Raw genomic sequence first — 12,818 nt, 5'->3', positions numbered from 1 at the left:
TGTCTTCTGGGCGTATGACTCTCCTAACTTACAGTGATTTTTTAAAAAATTACTTTCTCCTGCCTTTTTTGAAGGAGGTGGTTAAGTAGGGTAATTTGTGGTTAAGATCATAGACTTTAGAGCCTAGTTTTCCTTGTATCCTCCCAAGTCTATTCCCGTTTCTCTACCCCTACCACTACTGTGTTTGTTGCCACAGCCACTGACTGTTCCCGCTCGCGGGCTCTCCGTCTCCTCCCTGCTGCCACCGCTGGGATCTTTCCAGGCAAATAAGATCAGCCATATTCACCATCCTCCAAAGGCTGCCCCAGCCTTTAGGATATTATCCACAGGGTATATGGTCCCACCAGCCCTCCACTGATATCTCACCTACAGCCCCTGCTCTGCAAATCCCCGGCACCCACCCAACGACAGCCCATCCTTGTGGGAAAACTCTAATCTTCCCAGGCAGGGTTGGGGAAGGGGTGGGGGGCAAATGCTCTCCGCAGCAACTTGTAATTCTTGACTATTCCTTTGCCTCCTGGCAAAGCCAAGTCTAGACAAGGGGCTGGGCCTTACTCCTTTGAGTAGCACTCAACACCCAACGCCTGGGACAAAAACTGGACTCAAGGATATTTGAAAAGCACTTTACAGTTTGCACAGCGTTTCTCACATCTGCTGATTTAATCCTCACCACGCTTATGTAGCGGTATTTTCTAATTATACAGGCAAGGGGACTGAGGCTCGAAAAGGTGGGTGGCCCACGTTAGACTCCCAAGGGACAGAACCGGTACTCAACCCGTGGTAGGACTGAGAATTCTACAGACTTTGCGTGAATCCCGACCCGGCCATGGACTGGCTAAAGCACCGACTTCACCTCCCTGCTCCCGTGACCTCATCCTTAAAGAAGACAGTAATTCCAATTCGGGCTTGTTGTGAGGATTAAATAAAACAATGCCTATGGAGTGTCTAACAGCGCCTGGCTCGCGGCCGGAACTATAAATGTGAGTTCCCTTTCTGACCCCAAGCTTGGCGAGCTGCTTCTCCTATTTCTATGGCAGCTCCTCCTTCTCCGAGCTCCGGAGGCCACAGGGGGTGCCAACTGTAGAGCACGGTGCCCGCTTTGACGCGATAGCTGCATAGGGTACCAGCAGTCCTTAGAGGAGTGTGGGGACTACGCGCACAGATGTGAGAAGACAGCGGGGACGGAACTAGGAGAACCTAGGAGGCAAGGGTTGGATGGAGGGGCCCGTGGGGGCCGTTGGTCAACAACAGAGGGGGGGCTGGGACCCCACTGCACACACCACCCAGGGGGCCACTCACGTCTCCCGGACATCCAGTCTCCCGCAAGTGGCCAGTGTCCGCCTCTCTGCCACCCCACTTCACCCTTGCTACTTCCTTCCCTCCCCAGCTCTCGGCACTGTCCTTAGAGCCTCAAAAAGCAAGGAGGGTCCCAGGGCGAAGAACGCTGGGGGCCGCGTCGGGCGCGCGAGCCCGCGGAGCTCAGGCCCCGCCCCCCTGCCCTCCAGCCCCCACCCCCGCCGCCGGCTGGCGGGAGGAGGGACATGCGCACGCGGTGGCTGGGCGCAGGGCGCCGGGAGGCGGGGGAGCGCGCGTGCAGTTCTTCCCCACCCGAGCTGGCGGGCGCTGCGGGGAGCTGGGCGGCCGTGGGCGGGGAACCCGACGCGGGAGCGGGGAGCGCGCCGCCAGCGGACTAGTGCGGGTGTGCGGACCCGCGAGCCCGGAGCGCAGCGTCTAGGGATGCGAGCGGCGGGGAGCCGCCGCGCCGTTGTGCCGGGTGAACTCGAGCGGCAGTGACCTCAGCGAGGGGAGAGCGGGACGACGGCGGCCGCCAGCCCCGCTGGGATCCTGGGGGCCAGGGGTGCGCGGGGAACGGCGGCGGCGCGAGAGCGCGGGGCGCAGACCGGGCGGGGCTGGGGACAGTGATGAGCGGGCGCGCGGGGAGGCTGCACGCCGCCGCCGCCGCCCGGAGCATTTGCCGCCCGAGCTGCTGCTCGCGGCCCGGGACCCGGCCATGGAGACGCTGAACGGCCTCGCGGGCGGCGGCACCCCGGAGGCGAAGCCGCTGCCGCCCGGCCAGCACCACCGCCACCATCACCTCCACCCGCTGGCCGAGCGTAGGCGGTTGCACCGCGCGCCCTCGCCCGCCAGACCCTTCCTCAAGGATCTGCACGGCCGGACCCCGGCGTCCGGCCCGGCCCTGGCCGCCCCCTCCTCGGGCCGAGCCCAGGCGCCCGCCGCCCCACGCTCGCCCAGCCTCGCGGGCAAAGCGCCGCCCTCGCCAGGAACCCTGGCCGCGCCCGGCCGCCTCTCTCGGCGCAGCGGCGGCGCCCCTGGCGCGAAGGACAAGCCGCCGCCGGGAGCCGGGGCCAGGGCAGCGGGCGGCGCCAAGGCCGCTCCGGGCCCCAGGAGGGTGGCGCGCACGGCGCCCGGGGAGCTGCTGCCCCGGGCAGGGAGGCCGCCGCCGCCGCCCGGGACCGAGCCGCTGTCCGCCGCTGCCAAGGGCCGCAAAGCCAAACGCGGCTCCGGGGCGCCCCCCGCCCGTGCCGCCGGGCCGCCGGTCCCCGCCGCCCCGATCCCCGCCGTGATCCTCGCCGTGACCTCCGCGGCCGGCTCCCCGGCTCCAGGCTCGCGCATCAGCCACACGGACAGCAGCTCCGACCTCTCCGACTGCCCCTCCGAACCCCTGTCCGACGAGCAGCGCCTGCTCCCCGCCGCCAGCAGCGACGCCGAGTCTGGCACGGGCTCCAGCGACCGGGAACCGCTGCGAGGAGCCCCTACGACGAGCCCCGCGGCTCGGGGGGCGCCTCCCGGCAGCCCCGAGCCCCCCGCGCTCCTTGCCGCGCCTCCCGCCGCCGGCGCCTGCCTCGGGGGTCGGAGCAGCCCGGGCGGAGTCCCCGCGGGGTTCCTGGGAACTGCTGTGGCGGAGGATGCCGGGGGACGCGCGCCGTTCGAGCGAACGGTCCCCGGGATCCCCAAGGACCCCGGTCTTGGCGAGCAGACCCGACTGATCCCGGCGGCCGCGGTGGAGGAGGAGCTGCTGCGGGAGATCGAGGAGCTGCGCTCGGAGAACGACTATCTCAAGGTGAGCAGCCGGCTCCGCCGCGGGTGTCCCGGAGGCCACCCCGAAAGGTCTGGGTGCGGGCGGGGACCCGCGAGCCCTGCCTGCCCGGTCCTGACAAGCCCGTTCTCTCTTCTGCCCTTCACTTTCCCGCCCCCGCACACACTGGGCATTGGAAACTTAAGCTAAAACTTCTGGAAGGAGCAGCAAGACCTGTGGGTCCGGGCGGGTTCCCACCCCACTTAGCTTTTCTTGTTTCTTGAAGTCTTGCTTCTTCCTGCTGACGTCTTTGCCTCTGTTGATGTGCCGGGAGAGAGGTGGCCAGAATCACATTTTGGATACACAGCCGACCCTCCGTGGGGCCAAAACATGCACACCCTCACCTGTGGGATCTGGCTACCCCTAGCCAAGGAGCTCTGGTCCCGGCCTAGGGCAGGTGCGTGTAGGTTCTGGAGCCTGCAGTGGGCCAGGCTGCGGATGTGCCAGATGCTTTTCCTGCGTTTACAGAACGTGAGACCCCCTCTATTTTCTCGGAGGGGGGTGCTCCCAGTGTTTCGGTGATACACCTTAAGTTCAGGGGCCCCATGAGGGTGGCCTGTGTCAAGGGACAAGGAGTTGGCAGGTTTGGCCTGCCTGTCCTTTGTAGGCGTCCACAAGCTGGTGTTTTGTGTCAGGAGAGACTGCTTGATTTCCCCCAGCACTCCAGCACTTTTGAGGGAATTGCCAACCTCTGCCCCCTACCTCTGAGGATTTTTCCTAAGGGCCTGCTAGCTAGCAATGGCCTTTTGGTCTTGTTAGCTTTGGGGCACTCGATCTGACTTCCATCTTTTCTCCCAAGAGGAGGTCAGGTTGGTCCTGCAGAACAGAGGGCTTACAGTGTTGGGGGAAGGGGGTTCAAGACAGTTGAAGTGACTTGAGAGAAAATAAAGGGGGTAGTATGGGGGGCAACTGTTTTAATTTATTGTAGTGCTCAAGTTAGTGAATAACTACAGCGGTACCAATCTTTTCACGTTTCTGTTAAGATGATAACATATATCTCCCAAACCAGTGGATGTCCCTCCTTCATCTGGGTGATGTGACTTGTACTTTTTCTCAGCAAACACTGAATGTATCCAGATGAGGCCCAGGCTTTGGCCAGTGGGACCAAGGGCATGCCCTTTTAAGGTGGTTAAGTGTGAAGTTCAGACTGCTGACAGAATAGTATTCTGAACCTAAACTTCTTATCAGGAGCTGCTCTCCCCAAATGAGCCCAGCCGTTGTTTTGTCTGCAAAGATGTGGCAGTGAGGCAGAGGAGGGGTGAGACCAGATTGGGAGTTGGGAGTAAGATGTTTCAAGTAGTACATTTGCCTGTGTCACCCACTCTTACATAATAGACAACAGAACGATTTTCAAAGGTGCTGAAGAGAAAGGGCAGTGATAGCGTATGTGACTCCATTTTGAAATCGCCGCTTTTGTAAACCTTCAGCAAATGTAAACTCCCTAAGGGCCAGAAAGATTACCTTGTTCGGTTATAGCTCCAGCTCTCAGCATGATCCCAGACCCCCAGTGTTTCTGATTAAATGGTGTTTATCCAAATCACGACCTGCTAAGCGACAGAAAATTGAGGGTTTCGTAAAACATGTTTCTCATCGCATCTTTGATCTTCAGGTAGGCAACAGTCATTTTAGAGTTCATTCTGAGGTGACTGTTTATTTGCTTTATCTTTTCACGTGGGTAGAGCCTCTGTGAATGAAATAGGTGTCTGACCCTGGAGTCTGATGTGGTATATTTGATATTTCAGTGATTCTTCACAACAACATAGGGTATAATTGTTGTTATATTTGTCATAACCCCAGTTTCACAGACAAGGATGCTGAGAACCCGGAAAACTTAAATGACCAGCCCAAGGCCATCCAGCTAGGAGGTACAGCTTCTATTTCCCCCGCCCCTGGAGCCTTTGCTGTTTTCACTGCACCAGGCTGCATCCCTGTTCCCAGCAAGCCTGCTTTTCTCAGCGTATACTGCTTGCTTTTGAGTTGTTTTATTAGCTTGAAATGTTCCCAATGTTTAGCTTTCCTAGGGGGCCTCTTTTCATTTTAGGCGAAAGGGCCATAATGAACCCCTCTCCACTAGCCAGTGTACAGATGGTCATATAAATCCCACTGACAGTGTTTAATTTGTGGGAAATGTTCAGTTGCTGTTTCCTGTGGAGAAAGTGTCACGGCCAACCGTTTACTCTGCCTGAGTGCATCTCCCAGCCTTTCCCCTGTCGGCAGGAGAGGGCAGGAGGTAGAGGAGCTCTGAAAGAGGCTGGGAAACCAGAAGTATGCTCACAAATATACGTGTGAGTTACGTGTTTCGTTATCCAGAAGCTAAGTTACAATAGTTCAATTTGGGAGAAAACACAGCAATCCTGGCAGACTTCTCTAGAGGTCAGTGAGCGTGCCCACTTGTGCACAATGGGGCTGTGAGCACAAGTGACCTCAGGAGTCAGAGGCAGGAGGCTTGCCTTGGCACAGGGCAAGTTTCTAAATTGAAACTTACCTTTGGTTGCTTTGGTTGCTTTTTTTCTCACAGTAGATCAATGTGCATCCTTGATCTGCTTTCTTAGAGAATGTGGTACAGAGCTCTTGTGATTAGACAGAGCATTCTTCTATTCAAATGTTACCTACCAAGAAGAGACTTGGCCCGGGCACTTTACGTGGGTATATCCTGGAGGACTGTGACCATGATAAGTGCCACATTCTTTCCCAAGTCAGTTCTGTCACCATTACTGCACAAGACTGTCACACTTCCTGAGCTAGCATGACCAAAGGGTAATCAAGCAGAATCATCAGGCCTGCGAAACCATAGGCGGATGTCTTACTGATGGAGACCTTCAAGTGGAATTCTCTTGGTTTTTAGCCACTGCTGTATTTTTTTAAATAGATGTCAACAGAGAAGTACATACCTTCGGTTGTGCAGTGTGGAGCTGCTTGGGGCGTCCCTGGCCCTGCTATCTCTTCTTCATCAGAGGGCACCAAGTTGACTAAATGAAAAATGCACAACTACTCAATCCAGGTGGCTGGCTTTTTGCGTGAAAACACAGGCAGGAAAGCAGTCTTGTCCCTTTACTCCCGATGAACTTAGATATATTTGGAAGTCTTCAGAAATTCAGGTGAGCAGTTGAATTCGGTTGTCCAAAGGCCTTTGCTCCTTTTTCAGACTGAACCCAGGCATGTTTCTCGGTGCTGAGAGCATCCACAAAACGCGGCTGGTGTGTTCCTGCCTGCCCACCTGCCTGCCACTGCCGTGTTTTGCCCAAGTGCTCTGAGATAATCGGACCAGCCTTAGTGCTCATTGTGAACATACTAATTATGTTCTCTGTTCCCACAGGGTTTTCAGGAGAATTTAATCAGTTGAATTTATTGACCTATTTTGAAAATGTTTTTCTTTTTTTTTTAAATTTTTTAAAAGTTTATTTTTGAGAGAGAGAGAGAGAGACAGACTGCGAGCGGGGGAGGGGCAGAGAGAAAGGGAGACACAGAATCTGAAACAGGCTCTAGGCTCTGAGCTGTCAGCACAGAGCCGGAGGCAGGACTTGAACCCAGGAACCATGAGATCAGGACCTGAGCCAAAGTTGGACCGTTAACCGACTGAGCCACCCAGGTGCCCCCCAAAACGCTTTTGGAATTACTGGTGATGGGCTCACAATGTCCCCTCCGCATGTGCCCAAATAGTGTTCTCCAAAAGTGCCAGTTCCCTGCAGGATGGATGCAGGTGGGGCTGGGGGGAAGGGTTGCTTATTTTTGCCCTGCTTTCTCTGTTATTCCCTAAGAATTATTTCTGGTTAAAACAGAAGTCACTGCTAGCTACCAGGGCAAGCAACATCCGATCCTTTGAAAGGAGTGATTCCCTAAAGGAGATGATTGGTAAGGTCATTTTTTATTTTATAGGTTGCAGTGTATCACCCCCGATCCAGACTTACCAGCCTGTTTCTTACCGGAAGTAGTCTTTTGAGTTTCAAGCTCTGAAATGGTTTTGTTAAATTGGGCTGCTTGGATTCCAGGTGCTCGGCATGGCCCAGAAGGGAGACACTCACAGGCAAGAATAACACAGTTCTGAACAGCTAAAGTGTTGAGCTCCTCCTCTCCCTTTCTTTTGGAAGGGTTAAAGTGGACAGTGTTCCTATTCTTTCCTGACATTCCCCTTTCCACGCCCATTCTTTATTCAGCCTGCGAAAGAGCGGCTGTAATAATCTTAGGTGGCAAGATAATGTAGACCAGGACAAACAGAGCCCATCAGCTGCTGGGTGAACTGTCACTTGGTAAACAATGGTAGTGGCCCCTGTGCCTTCTTAGCTACAGCTGGGACTGTGCAGAGAACATTTTCATTGTCCAGAGGGAAATGAGGTGGATTATTTGTATATTACAACAGACAATAGTTTCTGTCTGCAACTCCCAGAAGATGGAATTATTTCAACAGTAGCCAGACGACTGCTCCCCCTCGCCAAATTGGGTCTGTTTAAAGAAACGTTATTAAAATATTAATGTAGAACTAGTTATTGATTTCGGGTTGCTTAAAGGAGGTTATTATTTGAATAAAACTATCAGTATGATCAAGAGTTTGCATCCCTTAAGTTCAGATACGGTACATTCAGTATCCACTGTGTTTTTAGTTTTTATTTGTGGGTAAAACTGTTTTCATTGGTGCATTCAGTATCCACTGTGTTTTTAGTTTTTATTTGTGGGTAAAACTGTTTTCATTGAAATGTGTGTCATTTAATCTTGGTTTACTCTAGTGCACACATGGTGCCTCATTATTTCTCTAATTTGATGTATATAATAAGGCTCGATCTGTTATCTGCAGGCAAAGGGGAGTAGTTGGGGAGCTTTGCTTGACTTCAAGATTCCATTTTATATATGAAATTTGAAAAATAGATTTAATTAAAAGTAAATTAGCTTTTTAGTGAGGTATGCAACAGACCTGATGTTAATTCAATATAAAACTTGATTAAGGGCAAGTTTTTTCTTAGTTTCTGTATATAAAAAAACAACAGCAATTTTCTACTTTTACTTACTCTGTCTAAATTATATTTGCCAGAAACATTATATGTTCTGCTTGATTTGGTTTTCTTAAACATTTAAATGGCAGACATTTTTAAGGTTCTGTAATACAATGTATTCTAAATTAGGGCATGCTGTCAGAAAATTAATGTAATGGTAGCTTGAAAATCACTATCCATCGTGACCCTAATCTGAATAATCACAGTTTTTGCTTTTCAAATGTCTGCTGCCAGCTTACATGGTTTATAATTTGCTTTTCTTGTAACTTCTTTTCACTGAACCTGAAAACTGCTTTTTTTTCAAGGCGCTGTGAAAAGAGTTGAAACACTGGCCTTGGTCCCATCTCTGCAATAGACTAGTGTTGAAAAGCCATTTAAATGTTTAGAATCTCAATTTCCTCATTTTTAAAATGGGAGTATTAATATCTTTGCTGCACATTGCAGTGTTTTTTTCTTTCTTTTTTTTTTTTTGAGGACCAATTGAGATAATGGATATACTCACACATTGATAATTGTCAAGATCTAAAAGTGTTAGCTTGCTTTATTATTTCACATCTATGGCAGGTTTTTTAAAGTATGACTTAAAGCGTATTATTGTTCCATTTGTCCCGGTTGTTGCAAATAATTTATAGTATTTACTGGAAAGAGCATGTGGGCTTGCAGTCTAGCTTCTATTTGTTAGCTATGAGGCTTTGGACAGATTTACCAGCATGAGTTTGCTCTCCTTGTCTATGAAATGGGGTAATATGTTCCTGGCAGGTTTAGTAATGAAGGGAAAATACTGAAAAAAGGATGTCTTATGTTCTACAAATATTTATTTAGATAACATATGAGTTATAAAAGCAATGATTCAAATACATGCAATTATGGTCTCTCCCTAATTTTCTTTTCAGTGCAACTAATGTTGGTGATTATTTATGCCAAAAAATGTTAGCTGTTTACATCTGGAGTAATGAATGATTTGGAGGTGTGGGTTCATCTAGCCCCTAAATACTGTTTGTTTGTTTGTTTGTTTTAGCTTGTAGTGGTTGTTTACACATCTATGTGACATCCAGCATTTGATATTAGGGTCGATGAGGGTCCTCTCCGGTACAAAATTTGAAGACTAGAGAACATTTTTATCCCTGGAAGTTGTATCTTATGTTTTCTTATGGCTGTATCACACTTTGAACACTTTTGTTTGAGTAACAGGTAATTCCAGGCATTAATGACTTTGGCTTTTATACATAAGCTTTCTAGAAGGAAACATGATCACAGACACTTCCTTCCATGAACAGAATGGCCACAGTTACTGAATATTTGTATGCATGCATATACATGTTGTGATTATTGCTTATCTTGAACTGTTTTTTTACTAGTTACCCAAAAGGAAAAAACAATTTCCTTTTAACTGTACTCAGACACAAGTGTGGAGAATAGGCTCTTTCTGAAAGTCAGATTTATCATATACATGGTGCAACCTGAGGAAAACTTGACCTTGATTTTGAAGATTCAGGACCAGTCACCTAATCTTTACTAGAAGATTGACATCCATAAGGCCTGTTTTAAAGCTTGCAGTCTGCAGTTGGTCTCCCCTAGCATGGGTCGGGTCAAGGGCAAGGCTCCCACACAGCGGCATCACAGCCTCAGCGTAGGGATTGGGCGTCAGTCTGCCAACTTCTTCTTTGCTAGAGGTTGGCAAGGACCTTCCCGAAAGACCTGTGTTCTCCAGTTCCCCAAGGAGCCCAGCCTGTCCATTCCGTTCATATATGTAGATCAACTGACTGGCTTCCATGCTTGGTCCATGAGCTCCTAGTCCCAGCAAATTTTCTGACGAGGAACGAGACTTACGGGAAGAGATCTCCATGAAGGAAAAAAGAACATTAAAAAAAAAAAAAAAACTTGCTTATACTTCACAACATTTTCAATGTTAATATTTACCTTTTTTAAGGCACACTAGAGCATCCTATGTTTTTAGTGGGGTTGTGACTGTTGCTATAGAAATTTTGTAAGAACACTCAGAAGCAGAGAAGAAAAGACATTTTATTCATGTGACCACTGGGAAGTGGCAAAGCTTTCTTCTTTAACATCCGTTCTTCTTGGTAGCCCATTCAGACAAGCTCCATTTGGAGTCATAGTCAGTTGAGTAAGTCATTGTCTTAGTTAGAGTAGTGTGGGCAGATTAGGGAGAATCTACAGACTGAGGTTTGCAGGTATGAGATACCACACCTGTGCTCCTTCCAGTAGACGGCTTCGTATGATCGAGGTTGCCTGGACAGCTGTCTTTACCCCGTCTGTGCCAATTTGTGTTTTTCCATACAGATTCCCAATTTATTTGTTACACTTACACTTAATCTTTTCCAGGATAAATTACTCTTCAGGAGATTCCCTTCTGGTCAATTTCTTGTCTACCTGAGGCTTTGATGTTGGGAAACTCTTGTTCCTTATTATAAGTAAATCTCTGCTTTTAAGAACAAATGCAGGATTAGCGAGGGTAGAGAGAATCCAGAAACAAACTGAATAGTAGGACAAGACCTGACAAGTTAAGGTGTCTGTGTCACGGAGAGTTTTTTTCCTTGACCCTCAGTGTTAATTGAACAAAACAAATGGGAAGGACTGAGTGTATCCTAGTCTGGAGGCATTTAAACCATCAGTTACCAAACTAATCAAGAAAATTCCTAGAGTGTTTTTCTTAATCTTCCACCCTCCAAATTACTCCTCGTTAAAATCTTTTGTAATATTTCAATAGAATTTCTGTCTCGCATATTGCAGCTACATCTGTGGGTCTGGGAAAAATTTTTCGTGATTCAGTTACAAGACTGGAACGACGCAAGGGTGCATTTAAGTTAGATTTTGGTCATCTTTACGATTTGGTCTTTGTAGGTATTGACCGATGTTTATGTGTATTCTTCCCACAAATACTTATTGAAGGCCTGCTGCATGGCTCACACTACTCTGGGCGCTGTGAATGCAGAGGAACAGACACACAAGGGGTCTGCCCTCCCAGAGCTTACATTTCAGTATGGGCGACAGACAGGAATAGGAAGAAGCACAAATAACTTTTAGCCAGTGGTGGTAAGAGATGGAGAGAAAATAGGGAAGGCAAGGGATTAGAGACCTGGTGGGGATGGGTGGTCAGGGAAGGCACTGTGTGTGCACCTTCTGGCTCTGATAGTGAGCTCTGTAAAAGCTGGGGAGGAACAGAGAGGGCCAGGAGTCCTGGCCCTATGAGACCAGCAGTGTGGCAGGGAAGAAGGAGGCAGCTCAGAGGCCTTGGGGAGGACATTTCTCAGTGCAGCGGGAATCCCCCTGGGGGCTTTGAGGGGTATGGTCTGAGTTCCGTAGTAGAGGATAACTCCGGGTGGAGAATGGGCTAAAGGGGAGGCAGGGAGCCCCGCACAACTTGTCTATGTGTGCAGCTGCTCCCTTGGGAGGGATGAAGGCAGGGACTAGCAGTGGTGTGCAGCCATCACAGGTAAGAGAGCGCCCTGCAGGTTTGTGGCTGTGTTGGACTGAGAGCACGGGAATGACTGTGGAATGGGAGGGAAAGAGGAGGGCCAGAAACCACTCCTGGGTTTCTCCTGAACCTTCATGCTGAAGGTCCTGAACGTCCTGGCATCTTCATGCTGGTGCCAGAATCAAGTGGAGATAGGAAATAAAGCCCAGGTGGATGGAAAAACACCACCCCAGCGTGTATTTGACATCATGCAAAAGGTTGTATCTTTGAAATTGAGTCACATAGTCAGTGCTGAGATTTGTATGGTGGGACAGAGTTTTTAGAGACATTTGCAGGTATGTTATAATTCCAGGGCATTTCCGTTTTACGACCCCACTAAAGTTTATGTCCTTTGAAGGCGGGCTCTGTCCAACTCCTCTTGACACCTAGATTGTGTCTTAAACATACAAGTTTAGGTCAATGTTTGGTGTGAATCTAAAGGTTTAGTTATCTGCAGAGCCGATTTCATTTATGATTCTGATTATGTAAGAAAATATGAGGAGGGGAATAAAGGCTGGCAGGCTGCAGTGAATAATCCATCCTGGTTTTTAGCTTCTGGATCCATGAGATTTGAATAGACATCTGAGGATATTGTCTTGTGTGACCATTTCCAGAGGTCCTGTCACACAGGTGTGGCCATAAGCCGGTGGGTGAGTGTACAGGTGGTTAATATTTAGTATTGCTGAGCAGGGGGACGCAGGAGACACCATCCTTTTTCTGGTGGCTTATGAGTCAACTCCATCTGGCTTGTGTAGGATGAATTGGACGAACTCCGTGCTGAGATGGAAGAGATGAGAGACAGTTACCTAGAGGAAGATGTTTACCAGCTGCAGGAGCTTCGGCGAGAGCTGGACCGTGCTAATAAAAACTGCCGAATCCTGCAGTACCGCCTCAGGAAAGCAGAGCAGAAGAGTCTGAAAGTGGCTGAGACTGGTCAGGTGGATGGCGAGCTCATCCGGAGTCTGGAGCAGGATTTAAAGGTGAGTGAGCTGATCAGGGTTGAAGGGCGGCTTATTCCCAGAAAGGGCTGCAGGGGTAGGGGAGGGGCGGGATCACAGATCTGAGACTGCAGCCCTCGGCCCCACTCACACAGGGTCCTGATGTTCCGGTGGTGTTGCTCTCTCAACAGATTCCAGCATAAACATTCTTCCTTCCCCTTATGGCTTATAGGGTATGTGTAGTCATATGGCTTTGACAGGCCAAGATTTAAACCTGCCATATGAACTGGAATCTCAAAACGTAAGGGAAAGAAGTCATAGTA

At 49.9% G+C, this 12,818-nt stretch overlaps 1 protein-coding gene across 4 annotated transcripts in view; it reads left to right on the top strand.

The window, feature by feature from the left end:
• Positions 1-1,582: 1,582 nt before the first annotated feature.
• Positions 1,583-12,818, top strand: part of MTCL1 (microtubule crosslinking factor 1) — a 129,031-nt gene continuing 117,795 nt past the window's right edge. For all 4 annotated transcript variants that reach the window (XM_042909630.1, XM_042909629.1, XM_042909628.1 and 1 more), the window contains exons 1-2: positions 1,583-3,082; positions 12,313-12,537. In XM_042909630.1, the coding sequence (XP_042765564.1) occupies positions 2,012-3,082; positions 12,313-12,537 (1,296 nt within the window). In that variant the 5' untranslated portion in view covers positions 1,583-2,011. The remainder of the gene's footprint in view (positions 3,083-12,312; positions 12,538-12,818) is intronic.

This window comes from Panthera leo, chromosome D3, assembly GCF_018350215.1.
Source record: "Panthera leo isolate Ple1 chromosome D3, P.leo_Ple1_pat1.1, whole genome shotgun sequence".
Taxonomy (NCBI): Eukaryota; Metazoa; Chordata; class Mammalia; order Carnivora; family Felidae; genus Panthera; species Panthera leo.
This window is presented reverse-complemented; position numbering and strand designations above follow the sequence as displayed.